General features: G+C 46.2%; 3 protein-coding genes across 3 annotated transcripts; all 3 read left to right on the plus strand.

Moving 5' to 3' along the window:
• Window positions 1-1,473: 1,473 nt before the first annotated feature.
• LOC124662020 (thiamine pyrophosphokinase 1-like) lies at window positions 1,474-4,609 on the plus strand. The gene is made up of 6 exons (XM_047199907.1): window positions 1,474-1,621; window positions 1,730-1,826; window positions 2,773-2,845; window positions 3,659-3,760; window positions 3,857-4,106; window positions 4,185-4,609. Exons 1-6 carry the CDS (start codon window positions 1,474-1,476, stop codon window positions 4,304-4,306), a joined length of 792 nt encoding a protein of 263 aa, XP_047055863.1. The 3' UTR covers window positions 4,307-4,609.
• A 6,155-nt stretch (window positions 4,610-10,764) lies between these two features.
• On the plus strand, window positions 10,765-14,077 carry LOC124662019. The gene is made up of 7 exons (XM_047199906.1): window positions 10,765-11,053; window positions 11,598-11,716; window positions 11,807-11,872; window positions 11,971-12,168; window positions 12,801-12,919; window positions 13,083-13,188; window positions 13,272-14,077. The coding sequence occupies exons 1-7, from the start codon at window positions 10,768-10,770 to the stop codon at window positions 13,890-13,892; spliced, it is 1,515 nt and encodes a 504-aa protein (XP_047055862.1). The 5' UTR covers window positions 10,765-10,767; the 3' UTR covers window positions 13,893-14,077.
• Window positions 14,078-15,682: 1,605 nt separating this feature from the next.
• LOC124661110 lies at window positions 15,683-16,839 on the plus strand. Its single transcript, XM_047198966.1, has 3 exons — window positions 15,683-16,041; window positions 16,144-16,483; window positions 16,579-16,839. Exons 1-3 carry the CDS (start codon window positions 15,683-15,685, stop codon window positions 16,837-16,839), a joined length of 960 nt encoding a protein of 319 aa, XP_047054922.1.
• The last annotated feature ends 587 nt before the right edge of the window (window positions 16,840-17,426 follow it).

Genomic DNA, 17,426 nt, shown 5'->3' on the forward strand with positions numbered 1-17,426 from the left:
GGAAGTACCGCCCCCCGGCTGATCGGAATCGGAATCAGATATCGGTGACAGGTGATGGCTAACGAACTTGAGCCCGCGGTTGGCTGCGATGGCCCTGCTGGTGGCCGCATGAGAGCTCACGTTGCCATGTCTACCTCTCCAATAATTCATCCGCGAGAGTCACGATGGCACTGTGGTCCGTGTCATTTGACCCGGGAAACAGGAATGCTCCGTGTGTATTCTATGAAGCGTGTGGGGCGCGAATTTGCCGGTCTTAGTCCATGTCCGACCAAATAGGCCTAGAACCCTTTTTTTGTGAAACATAGTACAGATGCAGACGAGCAGTTCCAAGAAACTGGTTCATGAACTTGATCCGATGGGTCTTGATCTTGACAAAGTTACCACATGCGTCTCGTTGTCGACGGTAACGTCGCCTCCCATTGAAGAATATTGCGCCTTTTTTCAAGGGTACGTCAATGACGTACCAAATCCTTATAGAAGGAGAGCAAATGTTTTTACAAGAACCGACACTAAGATGCGAACATCGAAGCCAACAACTCCGCACACACACACTAGCCTACTCTCGCAACATCGTTGCTCTTTCTCCCCACTTTGGCCAACTTCCAAAGGGCGAACTCCTCCTTAATTCTTGCCACTAGCTATTGCACATTGAATTGCTGAGCAGCGTTGTTGAAAATTCTCGCGTTTCTTTGTTTCCAAAGCATCCATGATGTGAGAATGACCAAGGAATTGAAGCCTCTCATGTCCTTCTTGTGCGCCAACTCCCTCGTAGCATCCCACCAGGCCTGGAGCGAGCTACCCCGTGTTGGCTCCAGGATGATGTTCAGCCATGCTGCCTTCAAACACCCGAACCAAGTCTAACGAGCGTACATGCACTGCATCAGGATGTGATCTACCGAGTCCTCCTCCTGCAGACATGTGAAGCAAGCAGACGTATGTTCCTGCAAACCGTGTCGCTATCGCCTGTCTGAAGTCCAGAGCCGGTACCTTAGCGCCAGCCAGCAGAAGATTTTACACTTGAACGGCGCAATGGAGCCCCAAAGCGGCTCATGCATCTTAAAATCCACCTCTCCCTGGCACAGTAGCTGGTATGTTTCCTTGGCTATGTACGGCGGCAGCGCAAATCTACGAGAAAGAATAATTCACTTTTATGAGATATTAAAGTGTCAAATCTCGGGTAAACTCTTACGGGCTTGGATGCCAGTTTAGTTGCCAACCCTTTCTCTTTCAAGCTTTTCCCGATTCTCCGGATCTACGGCGCACGCGCGGGCCACGTCTACCACCCTTCGTCTCAACTACCTCCTCTCCTCTCCACAAAGCCAAGAGCCTCCACGCGCTCCAAACTTTGTGCCCAACAACACAAGTACACGTCCTTCTCGCATCTCCTCTCCTCTTCTTGTCTTTCTCTTCAGCTCCCCACCGACCCCGCCGTCCCCGCCACGCCACCTCCCACCTCTCCGACGACCGCCCGCCATGCCGCTCCCGACGATGACCCACTCCTCCTCCTTCCTCCTCCCCTCCCCTCCGCCTCCGCCCGCCGACCCCGCCGACGCCGTCTCCTACGCCGTCGTCGTCCTCAACCAGCGCCTCCCCCGCTTCGCGCCCCTCGTCTGGACCCGCGGTAACGAATGCTTCCTCCCCCTCCCCCGCCCCACCTTTCCCTGCCATTATTCTTCGCTCTTCTCTCTCCGTCCCGCGCAAAACTGATGTCGCCTCGTTCCACGAGCAGCGCAGCTGCGGGTGTGCGCCGACGGGGGCGCCAACCGGGTGTTCGACGGCATGCCGGACCTGCTCCCGGGCGAGGACCCCGACGAGATCCGCGAGAGGTGATTCAAACTCTCCCTCCTGCCTGCTTCTCCTTTAATTACTTCCATGCTCCTCTGGTCCTCTGCTTACGCTTGGCCCCTCTGTTTCTGTTTGACTCCGACTCTCTAAACATTAGTAGTGCACATCACGTGCTTGTTGGAATGCACCGGGGATACCACTCAATCTTATTTTACCTCTACGCCTTGCTCTTGTGTGGAAGCAGAGAGTAAATGTTGGCATGCCCTTGGTTGAACCCGGGTTCCTTTCCCGTAGTGCTGCTTCTCGCCGTGCTTTCTTTTGGCATGGTGTGCGGCTCCCTTTTGTTTTTGCAGTGCATTGTAATTGGTAACATAACTGCTTAGTGAAAAACTCCAAGCCAACCCAAATGCTTTGCGTGCATGTGTTCAAGAAAAAATATCAGAGTATTTTGAGCCAAGAAAGGTTCAGTACTTCACTATCAGTCTATTCCCTCCTAAACATAAGCCATTTTGGGACTTGTATTTAGTATTTACAAACCGGGGAAGTAACAAATCTTCGCTATTTGCATTGGATGTAGTCCCTGCCATTTTTAAATAGCTAATGCACATTTTCAATTCATAAAAATTGAAAAATACTACTGTATTACAGTTCAACTCTGCTTGGGTTATCCATGCATTTATATATGTAATGATGGACAGTTGTTTCTGAAAGAAAGCGGTTCTTACCAGAGGGATTGTCAGATTAATGCATATAATGGCACTGAACTACTATGCATAGTTATCAGCAGAAACATCATGCATTATTTATGATCATTTTAAGCAACCTGTATCCATCAAAGGAACATATTTATTTGTTCACCATGTCAACATAGTTGGTAAGAAATTTAAAAACTTGTTTATTGGTAGTCGGGAAATAGGTTTAATACAGTTTTATTTGTTGGGTGTGTGTATGTGATGATTTCATTGACTTGTCCTTACCTTCCTGCAGGTACAAGCCCGATGCTATCAAGGGAGATATGGACTCTATAAGGCCAGAAGTGAAGGAATACTATTCCAATCTGGTAACTGCTTTTAAACTCCTTTTTGCATACCTTGCTGAGAATGAGACGCTGAGGCTGGATAACTGAACCAACAATCATGATGCATTCAACCATGTTATGGAGAAAGATATCATGCATTGCGAAAATAAACAAGCAGAAAGATGTCATTATGTTGGCCATCCTGGTCCACGTGAATATGTTTCTTCTCTTTTGGTCCATTGCATGCTGTTAGCCATAATTGGATATCAGAACTTCATGTCTATTAGCTAGAGGCCATCTTGGTCCACATGAATATGTTTGTTCTCTTTTGGACCATTGAATGCTGTTAGCTATTATTGAATATCAGAAGTTCAGTACTTCATGTATTCTAGCTAGATGACTCTTTTGAATGACAGCAATGTGGGAAATAAATCTATTTTCCTGTGTGAAATCAAAGTGTTGAAATAATTACAATAATTAGGCCTGTAATTATTTTCAAATCGTCCAAGAAAACCAGAAAGGGAAATTATTCCTTGTTTAATTGTATTTGGCATGGTCAGTCATACCCCCAGTGGTGCACCTTAAGTTTGTACATGGACATGTTTTGGAGTGGCACCACTGTAAACTTATTGTATGTGCATATTTGATTTGACCCGCCTCTTGCTTTTTTCCTTACTCTTTTGAGAGAGGCGATACAAAGCTCAACGCTATGCCTGTCCCTTTGTTCTGGATATTTGTATTCTGTACTATGAATTTTTATTTGTTAAAATTAGCCATTGAGGCCTTGACATTGGAAGTCCTTTTGCTGACTTGCAACAAAATGATGTAGTAACACCCTTCTTTGACCAATTGCAGGGTGCCAAAATAATCGATGAATCACATGATCAGGACACTACAGACCTGCACAAATGCATATCGTTCATCACCACAAATCCACCTGGCCCCGATAATTCTAATGTACTGAACATCAATTAATCAAATCATCTATTATCATTGTTTACTCCAGATAAGTTTATGTAACACCAGCTTTACAGATGTTTTGTCTGACTGCAGCTATGCATTCTTGTTCTTGGCGCACTTGGAGGAAGGTTCGACCATGAGATGGGCAACATCAATGTATTATATCGCTTCTCAAGCATCAAGATCATCCTCCTGTCAGACGACTCCTCGATCTTTCTGCTCCCAAAGACGCACAGTCACGAGATCCATGTTGATCCATCGATCGAGGGTCCTCATTGTGGATTGATCCCCATGGGTGCACCGTCAAGTAGCACCACCACTACAGGGCTCCGGTGGAATTTAGGTACAAGCATCTAACTCGCAACCTGTTTTTTCGTATGCCCACAGAAATCTGATTGTCTCTGCTAAAATTTGTCTACAGATAACACCAGCATGAGCTATGGTGGATTGGTAAGCACATCAAACATTGTGGACGAGGAGAAAGTAACGGTGACTTCTGATTCTGATTTGATTTGGACAATATCGCTTCGGAAACATGCTTAAATTGTACTATATTGTACAGTAGACTATGGTCCAATTTTTGGCTCGTCAAATTTGCGTGAACAAAGTCAGCAATTGTTACCGTGATGTGATGATATGTTCCATTTCATTGGAAATCTGGCGTCAGTAACCTGAAGAGATGGGTGTCCGCGTATGTTAGCGCCTTGTTTTTGTATCTGTGCATTTCATATTGTGAAAATGCAACACGTTGTTACATTATGGTTCAAGCTATCGACATTGAAGCAGTCCATTCTTTGGATATGTAATCTGAAGTTCTATGCATGTCGTAGAGAAATTGCTCGTGGATGTCTATGTGTTGGTTGTGGCAATATATGGTGCATTTGGATGACTACATCAAGTGCATCATGCTATTGATTAATAGTATATATTCTATGCTAGCTAAAAATTCCATATTATTTTTCTAAGGAACCAAATTATGAAGTTCTTTTAAATGAAGGTGCTCTAAACAACTCGATGGTTCCAAATAATGCAAATATACTTTCTGTTCTTTACATTGTTGTATATACTTGTTGTTGTGGCATCGTCCCCCATGGCCGTCACAGGTGGCAAAACCTAGCCACCAAACTTTGGCCGCTGCCGGTGCGCACTTCCGGGCAAAGCCGTGGGACGTTGCATGTGCTAGGGAGGCGATGTGAAGGCGGCGACAACCTACGGGCTAGCGCAGCTGAATCTGGCGTGGATGTCAGGGCGGTGGCCCTTGGCAGGTGGTCCAGCGACATGTTGTGCCTGGACGTGGATCGCCATGGTTGTGATACGTGGTGGTCCAGCGGCGCTGGCGGCGGTGGAACCTCGAGCGTATCACACTCGGCGCCCTAGGCAGCGTGTGCATGCTTGGAGGTAGTCGGCGGGCCTTGGCACCCATCCCGGGCGGTGCTCATCGTCGTTTCAGGTTGGGGTCTACTCCGGAGCGGGGTGCTGGTGGTGTAGGTATCGTCTGTGGGATAGTGGATGCTTGGTGGCCTCCTCTTCCGACGGAGGTGGTCGGCCGACTCTATGTGGCGGGTCTCTAGATCCCACATCTAGTCTCGACGATGAGTTGTGGCGAAACAATTGCCGGTGAGAAGCGCTAGATTCAAAAACAAATCTAATTCTTAAAATGGGTTCATTAAAAGGCTTATTTTGGAACTCTGATGGGTTTGGTGATATTGGGAAACACTTGTTTGTCAAAGAACAATTAAGAGAGAAGTTAGATTTTATCGCCTTACTGGAGACGGGGAGATCTAATTTTGCTGTACCTTTTCTCAAAAATTTGGCTAATGGGCTAGACTTCTCTTGATTTTGCCTTCCACCTCATGGGAGGTCTGGAGGTATTCTAGTTGGAATAAATAATACATCATTACAAGTTGGTACAGTTCAAGCTGGGGATTTCTATGTTAAATTACATGTTAGATGTAAACATGATGGATTTGAGTGGGTATTAGTGCCGGTTTATGGTGCTGCTCAAGATGCTCATAAAGCAGAATTTCTCGCTAAACTTGCCAGGATGGGTGACACTGGGTCCACACCTTCCCTTATTGGAGGGGATTTTAACATATTAAGGAGAAGAGAGGATAAGAATAATGATAGCTACAAGCCACATTGGTCTTTTGTTTTTAATGCCATAATTGAGAGCCTAAACTTGAGAGAGAGCTCTCTTAGGGAGGTAATTCACATGGGCTAATCGAAGGGAAAGGCCAACGTATGAGAAGCTTAATAGGATTTTGTCGACTGTTGAGTGGGAACAAAAATTCCCTCTTGTCACGGTTCGAGCGTTAACAAGGACTGGTTCGACCATGCCCCTTTGATAATTGATTCGGGTACTCACGCTCATATTGGCAATAAAGCTCACTTCTCTTTTAAAACATCATGGTTGAAGCATGAGAATTTTTATGAGATAGTGAAAGCTGAATGGGAGGCTGAGACTCGAGGGAATTCTCCTATTGCTATTTGGCAGAATAAAATCAGACATTTGTGGCGTTTTCTTAAAGGTTGGGCAAAATGTTTAAGTGGACAATATAAGAAAGAAAAGGAAAATTTGCTCCTTCTATTAGATGAATTGGACCTCAAAGCTGAGTCAATTCCTCTAAATGATGATGAGAGAGCAAAATTAAGAAAGGCAAATGATGATTTAACAAAGCTTCGTAGAGATGAGGAATCTAAATGGGCACAAAGAGCCAAGGTAAAACATATCCAAGAAGGGGGAAACAATACCAAATATTTTCATCTAATTGCAAATGGAAAATATCGAAGAAAAAAAATTCAATTAGAACAAGAGAAAGGAACCATAGTGGGTGATGAAAATTTACAAGTCTACATTTCTGAATATTATAAGAAGCTGTTTGGAGAGCCAGATACTTCTACCCTCACACTGAGTGAGGAGTATACACAGGATATACCGCAATTAACCCAAGAGGAGAATCATATCCTTGTTGTTGAATTCAGAGAGAAGGAAGTCAAGGATGCTATTTTTCAAATGGAGTTAAATAAATCTCCAGGACCTGATGGTTTTCCAGCTGAGTTCTACCAAACCTTCTGGGAAGTTATCAAGGGTGATTTAATGCCAATGTTCTATCAACTGCATTCAGGGGAACTACAGTTGTTCAAACTGAACTTTGGGGTTATTACTCTGTTGCCTAAAAAGGAGAATGTGGTTCAAATCCAACAATATAGACCAATTTGTCTTCTTAATTAATGTTAGTTTTAAAATATTCACGAAAGTCGCTACTATTAGAGCTAATACAGTTGCCGATACAGTCATTAGTCCAACACAGTCGGCTTTCATGCCAGGACGACATATTCTGGAAGGAGTAGTTGTCTTACATGAAACCATTCATGAACTTCATCGGAAGAAAATGGATGGGTGATATTTAAAATTGCCTTTGAGAAGGCATATGATAAGGTAAAATGGCCTTTTGTTCAACAAGTTTTGCGCATGAAAGGTTTTCATCCATAGTGGTGTCAACTTATCGAACAATTTTTCAAGGGAGGAAGTGTAGGGATCAAGGTTAATGATGATATTGGTCATTATTTCCAAACCAGAAAAGGTCTTCACCAGGGTGATCCACTATCACCGATGTTATTTAACATTATTGCAGATATGTTGGCCATTCTAATAGCAAGAGCGAAAGAGGATGGAGAGATAGGAAGTCTTATCCCTCATTTAGTTGACGGAGGAATTTCTATACTGCAATATGCTGATGACACGATACTATTCATGGAACATGACTTAGAAAAGTTGTTAATATGAAACTAATTTTGCGTTTCTTTGAAGAATTATCAGGGTTGAAAATCAATTTCCATAAGAGTGAGATTTTCTGTTTTGGTAAGACTAGGGAGGAAGAGGAAAAGTACAAACAACTATTTGATTGTGAAACTGGTTCTTTGCCCTTCAGATATTTGGGTATCCCAATCCATTATAGAAAGTTAAAAAAACTCTGAATGGAATCCATTCGAAAGTAGGTTCGAGACAAAACTAGGATGTTGGGCTGGAAAATTGTTATCATACGGGGACCGTCTTGTATTGATTATCTCGGTTCTAACTAGTTTACCGATGTTCATGCTATCTTTCTTTCATTTACCTAAAGGGGTAAGCAAAAGATTAGATTTTTCCGATCACACTTTTTTTGGCAGTGCGAGGAAAATAAAAAGAAATATAGGTTAACTAAGTGGAACCTGATTTGTAGACCTAAGGATCAAGGTGATCTTGGGATTGAAGTCCTGGAGATTAAAAAGCGTTGCCTACTTAGTAAATGGTTATTTAAATTTCTTTCTGAAGAAGGGTTATGACAACAATTATTAAAAAACAAATACCTCTCGCAGAAAACCTTGGCAGAAGTTGAAAGTAAGCCTACTGATTCACCCTTATGGAAAGGGCTAATGAAAGTTAAAGGAGAGTTTTTCAGTAGAGGAAAATTTGAGGTTGGCTCCGGAGAAGGAGTACCTTTTTGGGAAGATAAATGGTTAGGTGATCTCACCCTTGCTTCTCAATATCCTCAACTATATAACATAGTTAATTGTAAAGATGATACGGTGACAAATGTTATGAGCTCAACTCCGTTAAACATCGGTTTTAGGAGAAGGCTAATTGATGATAAGTGGGATCAATGGGTACACTTATGCCAAAGACTCATGGATATAAATCTAAATGACGATCAAGATAAGTTCGTTTGGGGTCTAACATCTTCAGGGAAATTCACTGTTAAATCTATGTATGTTGACTTGTTAAATGGAAATACTAGATATCTCCGTAAGTATCTTTGGAAGATAAAAATCCTATTTAAAATTAAAATCTTCATGTGGTTCCTCAGTAAGAAAGTCCTTTTGACCCGTGATAATTTAGCCAAAAGAAATTGGAATGGAAATACGAAATGTTCTTTCTGTGATGATGAGGAATTAGTGGAATATTTGTTTATTTCATGTCCTTTTGCTAGGCTTATTTGGCGGGTAGTTTTTGCTGCATATAATATTCCACCTCCATCCAATATCACAAATTTGTTTGGGAATTGGCTTAATGGAACTGACAAAACTGATAAAATTAGATTTCACATTGGTGTTTCGGCTTTATGTTGGTCAATTTGGAATTGCAGAAATGATATTGTTTTTAACAAAAAGGACTCTACTAATTTTTTGCAGGTTATTCACACTATGGTACACTGAATCCAGCTATGGCGCTTCTTACTCCCGGAGGACCAGCGAGAGTGCATGGTTTCTGGATGCAACCGCCTTCGAATGGTTGCCCAGGATATTTTCTACCAGGATACTTGGCGGCATGTTAAGAGATTACATCATGCCTAGTTTGCTCAGTCGTTTATGACTGTTTCGGTGGTTGATTTTTGTTTCGATCCTTTGTGATCGTTGATTTGTAAACTTTGAACTTTCATTTCATTAATAAATGTGCATCAACCGATGCAGAGGCCGGGGATCACCCCCATTTCGATTTTTTTTTCCGGTGAAAACAGAGCTCCGACTTTGGTAACAACTGGTGATGGCGGTGTGTACACCCGTTAACTTGTTGAAGTCATCACCGCTGCATCATGTGTCCATTCACTCGTCCTTCTTCATGGAGAAACCCTAGATCTAGATATCCCAGATCGAACGATGGATGCGCTGCCAGCATCGCTCTCCCTCTTGAGAGCATTGTTTTTCGTTTTTGTTTTGGAGTAGCTATCAGATGGTGGAGTGCCGTGCTTCTACCGTGTCGACAATGACGAGTCTCGGTGGTGCGGTGCAACGGGCCTTTGTGTCGGTCGCGGTACTACGAACTCGTACAGGGTGAGGGCGTTGTCTGACGTCATGATGATGTTGATGGCAGGGTTATACAGATTTTTACCCTGAACATGAACCAGCGGTTGAGTGCAGTGATGACTTCTGAAGTAAGTGCACGAGGTGTTCATCGAGAATCTGCTAGACCTAATGTGTGCTCATGTTTAGCCATAAGGTAACTCATGATGCCCCGTTTAGCTGACGGGGCGTTATTTTGTGTTTTTAGGCCTTAAACCCTGATGGTATGTTCTTCACTCATTATTTGATTTGTCGGAGCTGCGTGGTATCTTCGGGTGGATGTATGCTCTTGTCAAATATTTTTGTATGCTCTTAACAGTACGTATCTCTTCGATAGAAAAAGTCAGGCCTCCACTTTAAAAAGTAAACCACAAGTGTAGCTCTAGCTAAAATTGCAAACTACTTTTTAAAGCTTCGAAAAATTCTGAAATTAAATGAACATGTAGATAATACTGTGATCTACGAACGTGAATTTTTTGGACTGGAAATACCTTATATTCAGATCTGTGTAAAAATGACAAATTCTGATATCAATATTAGTAAACAGTGTTAGATTTGGAAATCTCAAAATCTGTCCGATTTTATTAGGTGCAGCCTAGAATATGAGGTATCTCGAGTTCAAATTTTACATATTGGTAGATCCCATCGTTGTCTACATCTAGATTTTTTGTCAAACTTTTTTTAAACTTTAAAGTTCCATTTTCAAATTTTGCAAAAAAAGAGCTCGGGCTACAAAAAATGCACTCTCATACTCGTCGCCTGTTTAGAGGATCCTTTGCTGTTTTATAGATGGAAAAATTAAAAGGAAAGTGCACGACTCCGAATATACTTCCCGACTCTTCTTTACATGATCCTTGCTGTTTTAGATATACACTTATATAACTGAAAAAAAAGAAGATGTTTCTAGATGAGAAGCCACCATCGACCACGTCCCCATCCGGGACGACGTGGAAGTAGCGTCCTTATCGGATGCACACGCACCCCCTCCACTCTCTCCCTGCCATCGGGCCCAACCCCTCCATTCCTGCCGGGCCCCACTGCGCGTGGGCCCCACCCTTTCTTCCTCCCCAAGAGCAGGAGCACGATTAGTTTCGTCTGATTTACACGATTAGATTTGATAACACAAGCCCGGATCGAAACAACCTAGCTACGTAGCCTCGACCTCCAGACCAAACGCTTCTCCAATGGCGGCCGGCGGCGGGGTGCCGTGGGCGGAGGGGGTCCGCGCGGTGGGGCTCCAGATCCGCAACAGGTTCCGCGTGGCGCCCGTCGACCGCCGCTGGCTGTGGCGCCGCCCCGAGGGCCGCGCCGCATCCGAGGCCGTCCGCCAGTGGTCCGACCGCGTCCGGGCCCTCGTGCAGCGCGACAAGAAGCAGCAGGACCAGGGCTCCCCCGCGACCCCTGATGGCGCGGCGGCGGCCGCGGCGGTGAAGCCCTCGTCTAGCGCTATGAGATTCTACAAGAAGAAAGGTATTGAAGCTTTGATACAAGCGATGAGTATCAGCTGATGCTGCTGGTCAGTTTCATATCACATTCGTTGCTAAATATTCGTTTAATTGGTGCGAAGTTTGAGATTCTACAAGAAGAAAGATGGAATCATTGTGATGTTAGTGCTCTGTGTTTAGCTGTATTTGTGATTCTGCGATTTTTTTATCTGATTCCGCTAAATGCACCATGTTGAGGTGCTCATTGTGATTTTAATTTAACTTTGGAATCAGTTGATGAGTGATGCTATTGGTCAGTTCTATCTGATACTTCATTGCTAAATAGTCGTTTAATGTGATTACTGTTCGCATGCGTGGTACCTGTACTAATCCACAGAAAAGAAGTGTGTTATCTCTATCTTCTAGTGCAGTGCTCAGTGTTGCCCCCACCATGATTTCCATGATCATTCTCCTCTGGCACAACCGACTACATGAATTATAATTGTGTCCCTATAATGAAGAGGGGAAAATGGGATATTCTACTAGATTATCTACACTATTTTCTAACTCGCATCTCTTGCTGATCATAGTGGGCAAAGAAATTGATGGGCTTGAAGACTCTGTTATTATGCGCTCACTTCAAGCACTGGCAGTTCCTCTCATTGGCAATGCTTGCCATATTTTCATGCATGGCCTCAACACTGTCCAGGTATTGCAGCTGCAGAGGGATCGCATGTCCACAACTCTTCGAGGGTGCATTATTACTATCTTCAGTTGTCTAAATCATGAACATTTGCAGATTTATGGTGCGGAGAAACTACAGCAGGCATTACAGGAGAGACCTAAAGGGAAGCCTCTTTTAACGGTATGGGGTAGTACAAGTTATATCGCATGGAGTATTGTTGGATCTTCTCTGCTGTGCATTCTTTTAGTTACCCTCTTCTGTCTTGTTCGTATTGTCAGGTCAGCAATCACGTGGCTGCTATGGATGACCCCTTTGTAATTGCGTCTCTTCTGCCACCATCTATCATGCTGGAAGCGCAAAAGCTGAGATGGACATTATGTGCTACTGATCGTTGCTTCACAAATCCAGTTTTATCTACATTCTTCAGGTCTGTTAAGGTGTTGCCTGTTTCTCGTGGTGAAGGCATCTACCAAAAGGTATCAAACTTGAGATACATTTGACTAGCTGGTAGATTCTTTCAAGTTATTGCTATCAAGTATGTGTTTTGTAGATCTTCCATTCAAATTTTAGTGCTGATAGATCAGTTTATTCAATGATTTTTCTGCGATGAGCTTATTCTTGGAATCATGATATACATGTTGCAACAAAAATGATCTTTAGTTTGCTTATTAATGGCCTGATGGAAATGCTACCATAGTGCTACTCACTGGGCTTTGCTTAACTCAAACTTCTGTTGTACCATCAATTAGCTGTATAAAGGCCATTAACTTACATACCTAACATACTATGTGTTTGGGGAATACTAATGTCAATTATATTTGGACCAAAGTGTCTAGCTAGCACCTGTAATATCTAGTTCCTCACATGATCGAGCTTTTCAGAAGGAAATACTAGGTATTTGTCCGCATTGGTGCTGGGAAGTGCTTAGGTCTTAGTGCAGTGCATTGCGTCATCTTTCCTGCTTTTTACCTGTGTGAAGTAGTCTTGAGGCATTAGGGGGTTCATCCATTCTATAGGTGTAATGCAGTTTATTACCTGGATGAATCTGTGGAATTGATGCAATATTGAGTTGTCTCTTCATTCACCAGTCCCTTTTCTGTCTGTTCAGGGGATGGATATGGCACTCTCCAAACTTAACAATGGTGGATGGGTTCATATATTCCCGGAAGGAAGTCGTTCAAGGGATGGGGGGAAAACCATTTCTCCTGCCAAGAGAGGTGTTGGAAGGTAGAAGATCAGTTCCTTTTAATGTAGTAAAAAATACACTACTTAACACCTAACAAAATCTGCATTCTGGCAAACACGTTCGGTTTTGTAGAACCATCGGTGTTGAGTTGATGTTTTTTTGCCATAGGTGCACCTATCTAATTCCTTATTTCTTTCTAACCAGATTGGTAATGGACGCTGACAGCCTACCGGTTGTTGTCCCGTTTGTCCATACTGGTATGCAGGAAATAATGCCTGTTGGAAAGCGTATCCCTAGAACAGGCAAAACGGTACCTACATATGAACTAATGCAACTAGTATTTCTTCTCATCGAGATTATTTGATCTCTAAAGTTATTTATTTGATTCTCTAGGTGATTGTGGTTGTTGGTGATCCAATCAACTTTGACGACCTGATCGCCGACAACAGTGATGACACCCAACATATCTCTAGAGGCATCTTGTATGATAAAGCATCAGAGAGGATCGGGCAGCAGCTGCAGCTACTGAAGGTCAAAGTTGACAGATTGGCAGCAGAGCATAGGGCTGAGCTCCAAAACCGTCACACAGACAATACAGTAAATGAGGGATGCAGGGTGTGGCAGCAAGTTGATTGGGATACATTTGGCGTAGGTAGCATGTTGCCATCAGCAGAAAATTCCTCAGTGCAAGAGCTGCCAAAGCAGGTCCAGCACGAGCTGCTGATGGCGGAACAAAGCATCTCTCCACCGAAGCAAGCAGAGCCTGCACCGCACCTTGAGGAACAGAGCATATCTCCAGTCCCAAGTGCAGCCATATCTTCCGACCTTGGCATTCCACACTGGTTCAGCCGTCACGCGGATGCTTCTGAGCTCATGGGGTTCGCCGCACGTGGCTTGTTCAAGAATGGTAGGTTCATGGAGGAAGGCTACCGGCAATTGGATCAATCGACTGCATTCAACGTCTGGCGGGAAGCTCAGGGCAACAATGCGATGCCCAGATGGAGCACCGCTTGACTTTGGCCATGTTTACACGCCTGGCGACTCTCCCTTTGTACAGTTATGAGGACAAAGACGCCGACATGAATTTAGATACATTTTTTTCTCCGTGTTGGCAGTTTAGGAGCTAGTATGAACGAACTGGACACCGAAAGTGTCTTAGAGACGATGTAAAATTTCTATAGCTGAACTATGTCTCTTTTCCCCTCCCTAGTTACTGTGTGAGAGAGGCGAAAAGGGAGTTCGTCCTCGTTCTTGTCCCTCGCTCCGCCGACGGCCGATTCGGCGGTTCCCTCCCTCTCCGGCCGCCGTGGAGGTGGTGGGAGAGTGGGGGAACCCCGGATCCGTGCCCTAGGCGTGTAGATAGTAGGGTTAGGTTTCCGGGCGGCGCGGGGGAGGTGGTGACTGCGGCGTCTCCTTGGAATAATGGTGCTGGGGTTCGATCTCCACCTCGGCGGCGCTCTTCGGGGTGTCGTCGGCGAGCTACCGGCCTGGGTCTCGCCGGTGTGGTCCTGGCGAGGGGGATTTCACCGTTTGGCGAGCTTTTGTCCTCCCGGTTTCTTCCTCGTGCGGTCGCTGATGGCTTCTGCGGCGACGGCAAGCCAGTGGAGGAGGGGGATGGTGGCTCTGGATGTCCAGGCCCTCGTCGTCCGTGTACAGGAGTCCTGTTGACTCGGCTCGGTGGGGCGGGCTTCGGCTGGCCCTCGTTTTGCTTTGTGTGCTGATGCGGGCCTTCAGCGAGCTCCGGCCCGGCTTGGGCCTGACCGCCGGTGGGGTTCGGGGCGGTGCCCCCGCCGACACGCTCATCACCTCTGCAAGATCTCGACGGTCGCGTCGAGTGATACAAGCGGCGACTTCAACGAGGAGATGTCCTCTAAAGGACTTCCCCGGCGACACAGCTGCGCCCGCAGGTGCTTCTTCCTTTGCTCCGGCATGGAGGTTCCGGTGCTGGCGACGGCGGATCGTGGTGTGCGCAGAAGATCCCAAGGACCTAGATGTTTTTTTCTTTTTTCCTAGGGTTCTTTCTGTTTTCTTGGGTCAGCTGTCCAAATTCTGGACTGTTCGTGTATCTTCATGTTTCCTTAATTAATATAATCCAGATATTTGGCTCAAAAAAAAAAAAAAACTATGCTGAGTCAGGTTTGATGTTAGCAATGTCAAACAACCTTTTATGTTTGGAAAAATTTGCTATATGTTTACGAACTGGTAGCTCTTTGAAGGGTTTGCTGATGGTCTAACAAACACACTGATGGTTTCGCTCTTGCGAAAATATTTGTACTCTTTTCGGTGATTCCAGAAATGTATGGAGTGCAGAGCAACTTCAGCAGCAGCAAGTACTGTCTTCTCAGGATCCTGAACTAGCATTCTGCTGAGTTTCTCCCGGTTATCTCGTGATCAGTTTTCTAGAACTATCGGTTTTAAATTTTCTTGCAGTTAATAATGCCCACCATTTAATTCCTTTTCAAACGACGAACATTACTCCCCTGTCGTGCCAATAAATTGCAGATCTAACGGCCCAACATTTTCTTTCGTGTATGTTTCTGTACGATGCAAAATTTGCGGACCGAACTTTCCTCTGGTAACGGAAGAAAGGTTACCAAAGCCAGGTCACGGAGCATCTCCCAACGTTCACTCGCGAGTTTGAATCTTTCTTATAGCCGTTACTGCCGCCCCATCCGCCTCCTCTCCCCATATTTAAATTTCCGACGCCGCCCTCTTCCTCCAAATCTTCCATCAATCCTCTCCGGCTCTCCCCATCTCCAATTCTCCATCCAGCAGCGGCGAAAATTCTCTCTCGATCCACCACCATGGCCCTCCGCGCGCTCGACAACACGCTGCCGGCCGCCGTGTCGGAGCGGCCCAAGAAGACCGCCAAGCTCTCGACGCCCGCCATCGCCGCCGTGGCCGCGTTCCCCGGGGAGGGCGGCGGCAAGAAGCGTAACGACGAGAACGCGGCGCCCAAGGCCAAGCCCACGTCGCCGGCGGCGGTGGAGCAGGCCGTGGAGTACGTCCGCTCCGAGGATCTGCAGCCGGTGGCCGGGCCCAAGGCGCGGGCCGCCGGCCTGGTCGCGGAGATCGACTCCAAGGACTGGGTGAAGGTCTGCGAGGCGCTCAACGACGCCCGCCGCCTCGCCATCCACCACCCCGCGCTCCTCGCCCCGATCCTGTATGTTCACCTCTCTCTGTTCCTCTGAACTCTCATTCCAACGAAATCCCATCCGGATCTGGCCTGACTCGCTACCTTCGTGATAAAAAACCGTTCTTGCAGGGAGAAGGTGGTGCTGGCGGTGGTGAAGACGATGAAGAACCCGCGCAGCGCGGTGCTCAAGACCTCGGTGATGGCCTGCACCGACGTGTTCAACGCCTTCGGCAACCTCATCTCCTCGGCCTCCGCGGACGCCTTCGACAAGCTGCTGCTCCAGCTGCTGCTCAAGGCGTCGCAGGACAAGCGGTTCGTGGCGGAGGAGGCCGAGAAGGCGATGCGCGCCATGGCCACGTCCATGCCGCCCCTGCCGCTGCTCAGGAAGCTCAAGGCGTACGTCCACCACGCCAACCTCAGGGTCCGGGCCAAGGCCGCCGTCGCCATGGCGCACTGCGTTGCCAGGATGGTATGACAGCTGCTACTACTTGGCCGGAATGGGTTGTTCGTTGGGAAATGTGGTGCGGGGAGAAAGTGCTCACGGGGTGTTTGTTTAAAATGCAGGACATCGAGACCATGAAGGAGTTCGGGCTGTCGGCGCTGCTGCAGGTGTCGGCGGAGCTGCTCAACGACCGGCTGCCGGAGGCGCGCGAGGCCGCCCGGAGCATCGTGAGCTCGACCCACGCCGCCTTCTGCAAGGAGACGGAGCAGGAGGAGGAGAAGTCGGCGGTGGACGCGGCCTGGGAGAGCCTCTGCGCGCTGAGCCTGTCGCCCATCTCGGCGCTGGCCGTCGCCAAGATCGTCTCGCAGTCGCAGCCGCAGTAAAACCCTGGGCACGCTGCTTTCCAGTGCCGATTCGTTCGTTTGTTTGGTTGTTTCTGCTGGCGTTTATCACCATACATGCCATCTCGCATGATTTGTTCAATGTCTTCTTTCTTGTAGGCCCTAAATCAGTCTAGTGGTTCAGTAAATTGTTGCTTTCTCCCGAATCAGTAGTTTGTTGTCAATCGAAAACGATGACGAGGATCAGAATCAGTCCCATGTCCAAGCTCTAGGTAGCTCCAAACGGGTAGTCACTGTCCAGTTATCCAATCATTCGGCATGTGGGAATGGTTGGGCAAGGTCGCGGCGGCACGCGACTCATTGGCTCCACGCGACGGCGCGAGTGGCCTGTCTGTCAAGTGGTGTTGTTGTGATATCACTCGTCAGGACGGTCTGCTCTTTCACGGCGTCTTTTGACTCCGACCATTGCAGGTGCGTCGACAACGTTTTTTTTTTTTTTGAGTGTTCACCGGGGAGAGCAAAGCTCCCACCTGAATATATTTCTCATTTTTTTGTCACAAGGACAGGGGTGAAAAACCCCAGTTTTTGGGTAGCAGATTTACATGGGGAGGGGAGACCCATCCAACGCA

The sequence above is a fragment of the Lolium rigidum genome, chromosome 6 (assembly GCF_022539505.1).
Source record: "Lolium rigidum isolate FL_2022 chromosome 6, APGP_CSIRO_Lrig_0.1, whole genome shotgun sequence".
Classification (NCBI taxonomy): domain Eukaryota; kingdom Viridiplantae; phylum Streptophyta; class Magnoliopsida; order Poales; family Poaceae; genus Lolium; species Lolium rigidum.

Bases quoted from the DNA above. Each gene is read 5' to 3' on its own strand.
- LOC124662019 (XM_047199906.1), top strand. From the start codon at position 10,768: ATGGCGGCCGGCGGCGGGGTGCCGTGGGCGGAGGGGGTCCGCGCGGTG. The intron at 11,717-11,806 runs GTATTGCAGCTG...GAACATTTGCAG, and splicing joins ATGGCCTCAACACTGTCCAG to ATTTATGGTGCGGAGAAACT. The intron at 13,189-13,271 runs GTACCTACATAT...TTGATTCTCTAG, and splicing joins TCCCTAGAACAGGCAAAACG to GTGATTGTGGTTGTTGGTGA.
- LOC124662020 (XM_047199907.1), top strand. From the start codon at position 1,474: ATGCCGCTCCCGACGATGACCCACTCCTCCTCCTTCCTCCTCCCCTCC. The intron at 2,846-3,658 runs GTAACTGCTTTT...GACCAATTGCAG, and splicing joins AGGAATACTATTCCAATCTG to GGTGCCAAAATAATCGATGA. The intron at 4,107-4,184 runs GTACAAGCATCT...ATTTGTCTACAG, and splicing joins AGGGCTCCGGTGGAATTTAG to ATAACACCAGCATGAGCTAT.
- LOC124661110 (XM_047198966.1), top strand. From the start codon at position 15,683: ATGGCCCTCCGCGCGCTCGACAACACGCTGCCGGCCGCCGTGTCGGAG. The intron at 16,042-16,143 runs GTATGTTCACCT...CCGTTCTTGCAG, and splicing joins GCGCTCCTCGCCCCGATCCT to GGAGAAGGTGGTGCTGGCGG. The intron at 16,484-16,578 runs GTATGACAGCTG...TTTAAAATGCAG, and splicing joins CGCACTGCGTTGCCAGGATG to GACATCGAGACCATGAAGGA.